A 12743-nucleotide genomic window follows, 5' to 3' on the forward strand; every position below is an offset into this window, starting at 1 on the left:
CATAGTCCTTCTTGGTGATGAGTTCCTAGCATTAGACCTCATTTTAGGGCCTGATGCAGGAAACGGTGTTGCAAGCATACTGCTCGTTGTGGGTGCAGTTGCATCCTAGCCCTGAAGTCCCACCTCAGCATAACCCAACACCAGACAGGCGGGGGCAGTAAGGGGACAGAGCAGGGGCCTGTCCCTTGTCTGGGCAAGGAGGTTGCATTGTACAGAAGGGCAGCGTGTCAATCAGTCACACCCCAGGACGCACCATAGCCTTATTCTAATGAGCACTTCAGCATGAATGTGCAGTGCCTGCTTATTTGGCTTTAACTGCATTTCTGAACAGAAGAACAAGGACTAAAGGAGTATGTACTGAGGCAGGAGTTGGTTAGCTGAGTCCAGGCAATGACATTGAATAGGAATGACATTGTGGATAATGACCTGCTGATTGCACTGCAGATGTCCCTCTTTATCAGAATAGCCTTATTAAACCTTTGCTTCCAAACCATGACAGTTGTCTTAGTCATGCCCAATTAAATAGTCATTCAGCAAGAGTAGGAAAGAAAACAACTACAGCAAACAAGTTGCTCTTATAACTAAGGCACTTTTTGAAAAAAAAAACCCATTGTTTTGCTGAACAGAAATGTCTCAGTAAAGGATTTTTGTTTCTTATTACGGCTTCTCAAGTTGCAGCATAATCAGCAACTCAGCTGAAAGCTGCAAACAGGCAAGCACCATATACGTGCAGAGAGCAGTGCTTTGTCAAATGATGGCCTTTAAATAAGATGGGAAATAGTTAACAGGCATGTCTTTGGGGTTTACCTTTTAACACTCTAGCTGCCAATATTGTAAAGGTGAATGCAACCTTATCCTGCTCCACGCTGTTACACAGTTATGTTTGACCTTCAACTAAGCCAACAGCTAGACAGTCTATGCTGAGAATTAGAGGCTCACAGATGTCATGTCTGCAGTTGGGTGGGGGTGGGTAGGGAAGGGATGTCAGTGTGATAACAAGCAGATACGGGGGGCATTATACAACTCACTTGGGTCCTTTGTGTTTGTTCTTTCACCAACCAAACCCAGTACTAAATGGAATGGTACATCACCAGGCTCAGGGCTGGAGTTCGGCATAAACATATCAGTACCTGGTTAGGGAGACACAAGGTGGCACACGGAGGCACGTGTTCACACTTTGGCATGGTTATATTTGAGCCCATGTCAGTGTGGATCAGCTCAAAGCACTTTACAAACACAGGTCAGTGAATCGTAGTAGCGCCTTCTTGAGAGACCCAAGTAGTAGCATCCTTGTTTTAGAAACCGATTCCTCAGTAATGCTGAACTGCCCCATCCTGCCTTATCTTAGAAACGCCAGGATCTTTTCTGGAATTGCTGGACCTTATCCCTGGTTGCACACCTACAGTGCAATAATAGATACTTTCCACTCTGCACACTTGTAGGCAGGAGCCCCAAGGCTACTGTACTGAGGTCAGAGTTGAAGGGAGTTACCTAATCTCTCTGCTTCTGTGCAGCTAGCTAGATCTAGGAGGGGACCCAAGCACCAGGCTGCCACTTCAGGCACCCAGCTCCAACATTCCCGTGCCACCAAAATGCTCAGAAACCTCCACTCGTTTAATCCAGTAGCTGCCTAAATATCCCTTGGTAAAGTTTCCATAGCACCTACTTCTGCCAGTAGGTACGCACTACTTGGGCTGCTTGGCATGGCAGGATTTCCAGCCACATACTCCTGTGGCCCCCCATCTGCAGGGCTCTGCCTCGTAGGTGTTCCCAGTACCTGCCTACTGGAGTGGGCACCAACCCCGGTGCACATGTTCCATTAAAACATTTCCCAAAAGGCAAAAAACCCAGGTTTGAATCCCCACTCTGATTAATTTAGAGCACTGACTTGACACAGGTTTTCTACCTCCCAGAAGGCAACCTAACCATGAGGGCACTGAGTATGGCAGGGGAGCTCTCTCAAGCTCTTCCACATTGTATAAGTAATTAAAATGGCTTAGGAGCAAAGACTTGCAACCTTATTCTCTTATGCTGCAGGTCAGTGTCCTGGGTTTCTGCCACAATCGGTCACAAACACTCCAAGCGCACCATCTCAATCCCTTTGCTTATTCCCCACGGGGGGGGGGCCGAGCCCCATTCTCATTGCTGGCAGCTGGAATTTTGACTAATAGGAGCTCTGCTGTCCAGCACACATTGTACACATGCAGTACCGTTACAGTGCCAAGCCGCTTGAGGTCTCTGACGCTCAGCAAGTTAAAACCCCCTCTTTTTCTATTTACACTTAGGTCGCACTGCGCAGGCGGTGGCAGTTCGAGCCAAGGCGTTTGGATTCAATGTGATATTTTATGACCCGTACCTGCAGGATGGGATAGAAAGGTCCCTGGGAGTCCAGAGAGTCTACACACTCCAGGACCTGCTGTATCAGAGTGACTGTGTATCGTTGCACTGTAACCTTAATGAACATAATCACCACCTTATCAATGACTTTACGATCAAGCAGGTAATTTACCTTATCTGTAAAACAAAGAAGAGCGGTTTGTGGTTCCAGCTGCAGACCCAAAGCATGTTTTCGTTGAATGCTGGAGCCGCTGCTATCGCAATGACAGTGAGCAGGTGCAGATAGTAATAATATGTGTGTTTGTCTTGAGATAGTTAGAGTTACATCCAATGGCCCATCTGTCTCTTGCACATAATGTACCAGGTGATAGCATTGTGGCAGCTAAGACAGAATCCATTAATGCAGTCAGAGACAGGAACAAAAATACTTTTTCTCTGACATTTCAAACTAGAGTTCAGGCCTTTTAAATAAAACCCCTTGGTAGTTAGTCCACATAAGAACCTCTTTGTTAGCTTTGAAGGCTTTCTTTTGGGAATAATTCTCTGGTTGTGACCTCCAAACCTGCACAGATAATATACAAGACAGAGATGTTTGCAGAGAGCACAATCCAGCGGTATATACCAGATAATAGCAGTCAGAGATTCTGCATGTGCAACCCAGGATTTGGAAGATGCCTGCAGATGACATTCCCTACTGTAGCCCCGGAAAGCATGTAGCAGTAAATGAGGAGATTTAGTATAATCACTGAACGTTCTCTTATTTCCTCCTGGCCCGTCAGATGAGGCAGGGAGCGTTCCTAGTAAACACAGCACGCGGTGGGCTTGTGGATGAGAAAGCCTTAACTCAAGCCCTGAAGGAAGGAAGGATACGAGGGGCAGCACTTGACGTGCACGAATCGGAACCGTTTAGGTAAATAACGGCTTGCATTTTGCTCTTATTAAAAGCTGCACATACATGGCCACTCTTCACCCTACAGGGGTCCTAGGGCCCAGCTCCCAGGATCTGCCCTGCGAACGGGAAGCCCAGAATTCCTGGAGTCACGAATGGGAACGTGCAGTAGTCAGTGCTCTAGACCCGCACCCCGGGGAAGCCCTGCTTAGTAACTGTAGATGCTACTTCAGGAGACGCTGTTGGGTCCAAGTTGCATGCCATTACAAAACATTTGCTACTGGACAGTGAAAAGGCCAGGGGTGGCAAGCCAGTCAGTTGGGCAGTCAGTTAACCGCATATTTTTTGACCAGTCAAAGATTAAAGCAATTTTGTGGGGAATGAATTTTTTTTCCTTAGTTTTCTTTACAGAAGTATGATTTTTTAATATTCTTGACGTTTTTTAGTGGAAAAAAACTATGCTTTTTTGTATGTTATTTGACGGTATTGGCAAATTTTTACAATTTTTAACTGATATTTGACTGGTCAATTGATTGAAGTTTGTTTGACTGGTCAAATACCCAACCCTAGATGAACCCAACAGGTTTCAGTTTGCGTCCGGTGCGTTTCTCTTGGACGCCAGCCTGTGGCTGGCGAGTTCAGAACCTGCACGTGAATGTTCTCCTCCTCGCACGTCATTACCATTTCTCTTGATCGGCATTTACAAAAGCTTTGGGGAGGAGGCGGGACGGTTAAGCACAAATTTACAAACACACACCTGCCACCCAGCTGTGTCCCTTTAAATCCCAGCTTTCGTGACTGTCCACCTTTATTGCCCCTGCCATCCATAGTTGAGAAACAAAGTCTGCTGCTGACAGATGAGTGATGGTTGCTGCTGAAGTGCCCAGTCATTTCTCTCCTTGTTAATACAAATGATGGCATATTAGGCACAATCATCCTCCAGTTTGAGCTCTCAAACCCATCTGCTCTTTTTAACGCAACTGCTGACTTTCATGTAGTAACGTCAACCCCAAATGACCTAGGAAGCCCTGTGCTGCACCAGTATTTCCACTCTGTTCACATTTCCTCTCCTGCTGAGCCCATCATGAGACCCTCCACCCATTCATCTTAGGGTAGACAAGCCGGTGATGTGCCACCTCAACCATACTGTGCTGGCGGCCAGAACTGCGCCAACTGGGGAGCGGCTCACAGGTGAAGGGGGCTGGCCATTTGGGCTCTCACCCTTAGTAATTTATTTACCCTGATTTTTCACATTCATATAGTTTTGCTCAAGGTCCGTTGAAAGATGCCCCTAATTTAATTTGTACTCCGCACACGGCTTGGTACAGCGAGCAGGCGTCGCTAGAGATGCGAGAAGCTGCTGCTACTGAAATCCGGCGCGCGATCACAGGTATCTACTGCAGGGAAGCTGTTTATCTTGTGCACATTGTGTGTGTTTGCCTGCAACATGTGTCCCAGGGCTGGGCTCAGAGGAAGGAGCCCCGGACGTGGCAGAGCTTCCCACTGAGCTGCTGTACTTTGAATGACTCCATTTATGGCCCAGTATAAAGAGGGGTTGAATAGAGGTAGATGTGATGCGAGTGCTTAAGTCTTATTACCCTTCTGAGTGGGAGAGGTAGGAAGAAGCTCAGTGACTTAGTTTTCAGGAGGTGCTAGGCACCCACGTGGAAAATGTGGTGAGGGGCTGAGGGCGGGGGGAACACTGATTTACAAGGTTCAGGTTTCCCTCGCTTTATGCTGTACATGCATTCCTGGAAAACAGTGCATCTTATATTTACATAAAGGCAACCCACTTTATAATGTAATAAATATGGATAATGTTCCAAGACCTCAACTACTGACCCCCAGACCCATTTCTACCACTCTTACAAGACAAATTTTACACATAAGCCCAGGGCGGTGCTGAATGTTACCATCATGGGGATGGCAACTGCAGAAACGTGTCACAGAGAATGAGCAAGGAGCACAGATCCACGTAGGAGAGCATATTTTGGTGCGTATCGCTCCCACAATGCACCACACAAAGCAGCTGACTACGGGCTTGCACCACACTGATCGCATAAGAGTGAATTTACCTCACATATAACCAACTTTGCCAAAAAAGGGTCCTTGCCTAAGAGACAATTCACACATATAGAACCCGCGTGAAACGAGGGAAACCTGTGCAGAGAATTCTAGCTGAGACCACCGTTTAGCGCTGCGTACCAGTGTTGGTACAGTTTGTTTCTATTAGTTGTAATGAATGGTGACAGAGCTGAGGGTGCAGACAGACAATTAATTGGATTTGTGTCAAATACTCCTTGTGTCAGCTGCTATCGTATAGCTGTGACACTTGTCCTCTAGCCACACAAGTGCAACAGAGCTGTTGCATATTTAACATATAGGACTGAAGTTGCAGGTTCTTTGCATCCCTGCAGGAGCGTGCAGATGTGACTATTAGAGTATAACACGCTGTCAACATGTCTAAGCCTTTTTAAAGTGATTAAAAGTTATGTCTGTTCATATAGCCTGATGCCGAGTGTGCATTAGTGAGCGTGTGCATGTACGTACGCACAGGCGCATACGGGGCTGCGCCCACACACCTGCAAACACACCATTTCTTTCACAATTAAACCAAGACTGTTAAAAAATAATCCACTGCTAAGACTGCTGTAGAATAACTGTACAACACGTGCATGAGGGAGCTTGGCACCCAGAGGGCTCTGGGTACTAACCGTAAACTACAACACGCTAAAGCACAGAGCCAAAAGGGGAACACCAAAAAGCCAGTCCCCAGCTTCTCTCCTGGGTTTGGTGCAGGTACCACTTGCATGCAGCTAAGATTAGGACTCGAGTCTAGGCCAGCCCTACTTAAACCCCTCCATGCCTCAGCCCCACTGTTTTGGGGGGTAGGAGGGGATAAGCTTGTGCTGTAGGACTGTGCTGGGTAAGGCAGCATACCTAGAATAGCCAGGAGATTGCAGTAGAGACCAAGTTGGCAAACTGCTGGCCCCGACCAGGAAGTTTACAAAATGTAGCTACAACCCCCCTTCCTCCATCTCTTTCTATACTAATGTCCCAGCAAAGTTTTGCTTTTGCCACCCATCACCTTGCACCAAATATTATTCCTCTTGGGGCCGAAGCCTGATGTCTCACTGCAGCTTTAACAAAATCAGCAGACAAACCAAGCTGATAAATGTTAGTGCACCAGAATCACAAAGGCCTAGCACAGGGGACTGCTGTTCTGGCTCCAGCAACAGAGCTCATGTTATCCAAAGAGTTCCACAAAAATTATGGCATGCTTTCACAAGCATGCATGCATCTGCACACACTAACAGGCACTATGGACGTGGGAAAACAGTAACGTATTGTCTGTCAATCAGTCTATAACTTGCCTAGCACTTACTTTAATAATTCTACTCCAGGTCGCATCCCCGAAAGCCTAAGAAACTGTGTGAACAAGGAATTCTTTGTCACAACAGCTCCATGGTCAGTAATAGATCAGCAAGCAATTCATCCAGAGCTCAATGGTGCCACATACAGGTAGGATGAAGTAAAGTAATTTCATAACCACTTCTAAGGATAAAGGTTCCCTTACTGAGATGCAGCTTGAATTCCATATGCAACACTGAAAACATGCCGCTTTTTCCCCATCTCTGTGGATCTGGCTCCACAGAGGAGCTACGTGTGGTTGCTCTGCAGTCATTCAGGAGGATTTACTGGGAATGTCCTTATTTATTATTCTGGAGGAATCCTAGTTTTACATGTTGATTCCATCGAGGCCACAGAATGGCTATTGCCATAGCGTGGCCTAAATGTATAGTTTCTGCTGCAGAGCCTGCTTCACTTCCAGCTGTATTCCTGGAGCAGCACTTCCTGGAGTCTGTCTCATCTCTTGTGCTCCTCACTGTGGAATAAACACTCGATTGAAAACTCTAGCGACATTCTGAAAATGCTCTCAAGACTCCATAAGGCATGAAGGAAGAGGGGTATTGTTAACTTCAGTGCAGCAACCAAAAGGACAAGGGGAAATGAGTAGTGATCTGTTTTTCAGCCTTCTATTAAACTCCCATAATGAAACACAAGAGACTGGGCACCAGTGTATGCTCTCTCTGTACAACAATTCCACTGTTGCATATAAGAGTTACGTACGCAACTGCTCGTGATGCTTTGGTAGAGTACATGTAAAGCATCAAAACTGAGATGTTAGCCCTTGGGTTTTCTCATGCTGGCACTGAGATGTACCCTTCCAGGATGGGCAGCATCATGTTGGTGCAGGCTCTTGCCTTCACTGTTGGACATATACATTTTTACCACTGGTACCCAACCAACCCACTTTGTTAGCACCTTTTATACGCACTGAAGCAGAGGGTGGTGCGTTGAGTACATGCTGTAAAACACGGATGGGTAAAACAAACAAAAAAAAATACATTTTCAGTGAAATGGGCAAGTCCTGTTTGAAGGAGACTGATGCTCATGCATAGTTGCGTGCGTGCGTTTTTCCAACAAATGGCAGAGACCAGACTACAAAGTTGGTAGTTAACCAACAGCAGGTCAAAATTAAGCAGTTGAAAGCCACAATGGAGAAAATGAGCCAAAGCACAACAGGTGTTTGAGCAGAAGCATCCATCTCATTGTGGGGTGGGGTGGGAAAAACCCTCGTTTCAATGGGATTCAGAAGCTGTGATTGACAGTGACCTTTTCTCCCTCCCCAGTTAAGATGAGACTACCTACTTCGTTTGTCACTTTCTCCTCTGACTTCCATGTAAGTCTCCCCCTGCTGCCCAACTTCCTAGCTCCACTGCCTCTTTGACCCTGTATAGACTTTGCCTTCTCCATACCAGTGCTGCCACCAGCTTCCTCCTTCCCACACTTCAACAGCCACCTTTTCTTCTTAAACTCAGCATTGGTTTGACTCCCTGCCTCCATCTTCCTCTCCATTATGATTGATAATGTAGCTTTCCTCCATCCACCAAATTAACCATGAGAACAGCTGTTTCACTACCCCTCTGCTTACTGCACCTCTAGACATAGTAGCACTAGAGCTGTCTTTCTCTCCTCTCTCCACTGTATCGTCAGCTGGAACTTTAACGAGTTTTGCTCCAAACAGGCATAGTTTAAGTTTTCTGGAAGTTTGAGGTAGCTAGCCCACCAGGGTAGCACACTGGAGCTCAAGTGCTGATGTTTAAGCCAGTAATGCAAAAGGAATGGAGCAACAAGTTACAGCAGTTTGTCATCTACTAAAATAGTCACCACAGGCTGCTAATCAAATCACGGTCTAGATGCCTTGTTTTGCAGTGAGATTGCTCCTGTGAAGTAGTGCAGATAACTGTTGCAGCAAAGACAAGCCATCACTCAAGCAGAGGGCAGTTTTATCTCATCTCGTCTGCTGTGACCTCTCCACTCCAGCCTCCTTGCATGTCATCTTCATCCCTGCCAGGTCCTTGTATGCTTCAGTCACTGCCTTCTGGCACTCTTATCTCAGCAATCTCCTTCACACTACACAAGTTACACGTCCTGTCCTCAACTCTTCACCTCTGTGCACTTCTGGTATGTTTGGTCCTAGAGCCCCCCTTCCTCCTGCCATGCTTCTTTGCATCCTCTCCAACTGCTCTTGAATGCTTTCCTACTCTTAGCTTTGCCGTCACTCATGGTACCTATCTGCCTTTTCACAGCCTCTCACTCTTCCTCTGTCCTCCAGATCTGATCCCACCTGACCCCGCTGCCATTCCACCAGCTCAAAATGGGACCCTGAAGTTGCCCTAGCCTGGCAAGGGAGAATTTTCCAGTATGGGGGAATTTCAGCCAGATCTAGATCCAGGTGGAGGTCATGACAAAGCAACAGGGGAGGGGATGAGAGCAATCTTTTAAGCAAATTTCAGCTGCCAGTAAGAACTGTTCTCTCTTGCACTAGCAGCAAAACCCATCACCTTTCCTGCATCTTCTGCATCCACTTGTAGCTTCTTTTCTTTCACCCCTCCACCCCACCCAAAAGTCATCCTAAAAGCTTCAGTAGCAACTACCTCAACTGACCCAGATTTCCTCATCCTTGGTTCATACCTTTACCCACAGTCCTTCTAAAATTTAGCTATTGCAATGTTTTCCTATACCATAAGGTTATGCTTGCTTGTTCTGAAAAGAGTTGGAGTTAAAGCATTGCTACAGCTTTTACCAACTGTCCAAAATACAAACTCACAAGCATCAGCTTACACTTGGAGCCTTGTTGCAAATGGTTATTTACATTTTTTGAGCACGTGCAGAGAGTGAGTATCCTTGTGGCACACCCAACATGCAGGGGCATGCGGTTACCATGGCAAAAACAACAGCAGCACAGATTTATGGTGCTGCATTTTGCTGCTGCGCACCCCCCCTGTACATGGGACACTGGTGTGGGACAAGTTGTCCCAGGTGGGGTAGGGGAGGTTGGGACCAGCACCTGTGCTGGCCCTAGCAGCCTTACCTGGGGTCCTGGGGCCTCCCAGGGCAACCGCACCAGCAATCAGAGCACTCAGAGCCTGGCCATGCCACTTTTTTTTTAGCAACCCTTTTTCTTGACACCAGGATCTCTGGGTGTGAAAAGAACTGTACTGCTAATTAGCAGCAGAGCAAATGGGTGCATGTGCACTGTGTGTGGTTTGCAGTGCCTCAACCGGGCTTGAGGCACCACAAACTGCACATGCATGCTCATCGGGACACACCCCAGGTGTCCCACACAACCTTACAACATGTCTGTTGCCATTTGGTATCCTAATATCCTTCTCACCTACCAATCAGCAGAGTAGGAGCAGATCCAGACTGCAAAGAAAGTTCATTTCACACTGTTCTTGTAAGATTGGTTTAAAGAAAATGTTGTGGTTTTAATTGATACACCCTCAAGAAGCCTCCACCGAATAACCTGGCTGGAGTATTAATCACCAATAATCATCTTGTCAATTCTGATTCTACTGAGGAAAAATTTCACTGGCACCCATCCTGCTCACAAGGTGACACTCCTGTACCACAAAATGAACCCTTGAGAGCATGTACTGACATAAGCCTGCAAGTAAGATTTACTGAGATCTTTGGAAAACGAGCAGTTGATTTCTTTGGTTAAGACCACAGAACAAGATTACGGGGGGGCGGTGGGGGATGTGGTCATCAACGGGAAATAGCAGCTTTAGTCATTAAGCTTTCTTTATTTTGTAATTAAATCATGGCTTCCTGCTAGCACCGGCCCGGACTTCAAGAACTTACACACATGCTTAGCTTGTACACTGTAGTTAGCATGCAATATTGAGCATGCAAGTCTGTGCAGGAAGGCTTCTCTGCCCTTAAAAGGCCTGCTTTCAGTGTGGAATCCAGAAGCATGACATATATACAACAGCCCAGCAGGAAGGGAAGTCTTCTGTGTAATTTAACCATCAAATAAGCCAACTAGAAGTTCTGGTATTGGCAAATACAAGAAGTTTTGCTCTTCTTGCATTATCACTCGCTATTTGTACATAGGAAGTGACTATGATTGTTCACACTGGCACATTCTCTCTTACTACTGAACACTGCTGACAAGGTTTGAAGCTAGAGACGAGCACCTTGAGAATGATTCACACCAAGAGCACATTAACCTTCTCCAACAAGAGGTTGTCCACACTGAACGTCCATGTGCCACCAGCACACTAACAGTACCCACACATGTACACACCAGTCTCCTCATGCCCCAAGTGATGGCGAAGGCAGTATGTACTTCTGCCCCTCAATTCCTCTCCACTGCTATGGCAAGGCAAAAAAGTCACTTCTCTGTGTTTTTCCCCTTTTAAGAAAATTCTCTTGACTTTTATTTAATGGGGGGGAGGGGTGTCAGATCCCCACCATGCCCCAGTGTCCTTACCTGGGCAATTGAGTGCCAAAGGTTAGATCTTCCAAACACCTGGTAGAGATTCCTCACATCCTCACTTTGATTCAACTCTGATGTTACCTAGACCCACATTAGGGATGCAGTGTGCCACACTGCATTCCCTAGCACTGTTTATTTCTATCAAGATGAGGTAAAGTCTCTGTCGGAGGCCAACCAGTCAGTCAGGGCCTGCCTATCTATTGTAGCCCATACAGCCCTCTTGATATGATACTGCATGCCAGACTGCACCATGAATGCTTGTAGATATTTCTACAGGCCGTTTATTCCCCAGGATGGGAATAATTGTGCTTGTCAGAGCTCCGCAACCATGAAGAAAAGACCCAGCCAGTATTTGCAAGCGAGTCCTGTTTCTTTCCTGAGCCATAGATGACCATTATGACAAACTTTTCCCTTTGGGGTAAGAAGTGCACATCAACTCAAACACAAAATAGTTGAAGCTCAGACCTACAGTACAGCTGCCTCAGTTTCTTCCACAGCAGGAAAGATTCAGCAAAACAGATGTACCTAGTCAAATGGACTTGGTGTCTTACAAAAACCCTTTCCTCAACTATAGTTAGGCTTGCCCATCAACTGTACTCGTCAGGGCTGAAGCATGGTGACAGGTCAGCTACCACCACAGTTCTCAACCTTTGTGAAAAAACCCTAGTCCCACCATGATAAAAACAAATCCCCATTTTTTCCAAGAAGTGTATTTTTACGTAACACGTATTTTAGTATATGAATCATTAATGGAAATTTTCAAATGAGTTGACGTTCCATCTACATGACCTTGGCATCCCACCACTAAGCTAGGGTGCATGTGGAAGGACATCTTCTATAAGTTGACAGGTCTGGAGTGCCCAAGAGCCTACCTCTTACTCCTTCTGGCAAAGGATCCCATTTTCCACAGGACCTCAATCTTCTATTCACATCCTGAATGGGGCCACCATTTAGACCCATGGCAACCTGACCAGTTTCATTTCTTTATGAAGACTGCTTTTCTTTTTTTAATAGCCATGACCTTGACAAGGATGGACAAAAGTAGAGTACAGACTGCATGTACTCACTCACCATCTTTTATTCAGACAGGACCTAGCCCTATTTCTACCTGCTGTTGGCATCAGTTTGGCCCATCAGCTCTCCCCTTTCTCCCAAAAGCTTGGCTGCTTGAGAGCAGAGGCATTACTGCATGCCCTTGCTGGAGAAAATTCCCACAGCTATTTATTTCATTAGCTAAAAGATCTGTAGATACACAAATTTGGAGCCCAGTTTGACACCATTTGAGATTCAAAAGGGTTGAGACCATTTAAGTGAACTCAGCAGTAGTCAGAGCTGTTCCAACAGCAAGTTCAGTGGCTTCCCTATAGCCAGTTTCAGGTATGGGTGGATATGTTCAAGGCAGTCCCCTGGAGCACCTATGAACACCTTCACCTGAGCACTACACTGAAGCAACCTCTGACGTGGGTTCTGTGTCTGGCAAAGCACGCCTGCAGTCACTGTTGAGCTAGGAGTCAGTGCCCAGGTTTCCAGTAGCTGGGCACTGGTTTGGAGTCCGTCATGTTTGAATGGGTATATGGAAAAGGCTCAAAAGAGAATTAAGTTGCTTACTACTAACTGGAGTTTTGGGTTATGGTGTGCATACATATACTTTTTATCTTCTCATCTTCT

General features: G+C 46.3%; 1 protein-coding gene across 5 annotated transcripts in view; it reads left to right on the forward strand.

The window, feature by feature from the left end:
* The window catches only part of CTBP2 (C-terminal binding protein 2), a 261968-nt gene that overhangs the window by 244765 nt on the left and 4460 nt on the right, over positions 1-12743 (forward strand). For 4 of the 5 annotated variants that reach the window (XM_019555614.1, XM_019555615.1, XM_019555616.1 and 1 more), the window contains 4 exons: positions 2286-2500; positions 3117-3247; positions 4489-4616; positions 6631-6748. In XM_019555614.1, the coding sequence (XP_019411159.1) occupies positions 2286-2500; positions 3117-3247; positions 4489-4616; positions 6631-6748 (592 nt within the window). Of the gene's footprint in view, positions 1-2285; positions 2501-3116; positions 3248-4488; positions 4617-6630; positions 6749-7920; positions 7971-12743 lie in introns of all 5 variants that reach the window. The other variant, XM_019555618.1, reaches the window with a different exon arrangement.

Source organism: Crocodylus porosus, unplaced genomic scaffold (genome assembly GCF_001723895.1).
Source record: "Crocodylus porosus isolate Cpor-Errol unplaced genomic scaffold, CroPor_comp1, whole genome shotgun sequence".
In the NCBI taxonomy this organism is placed as follows: Eukaryota; Metazoa; Chordata; order Crocodylia; family Crocodylidae; genus Crocodylus; species Crocodylus porosus.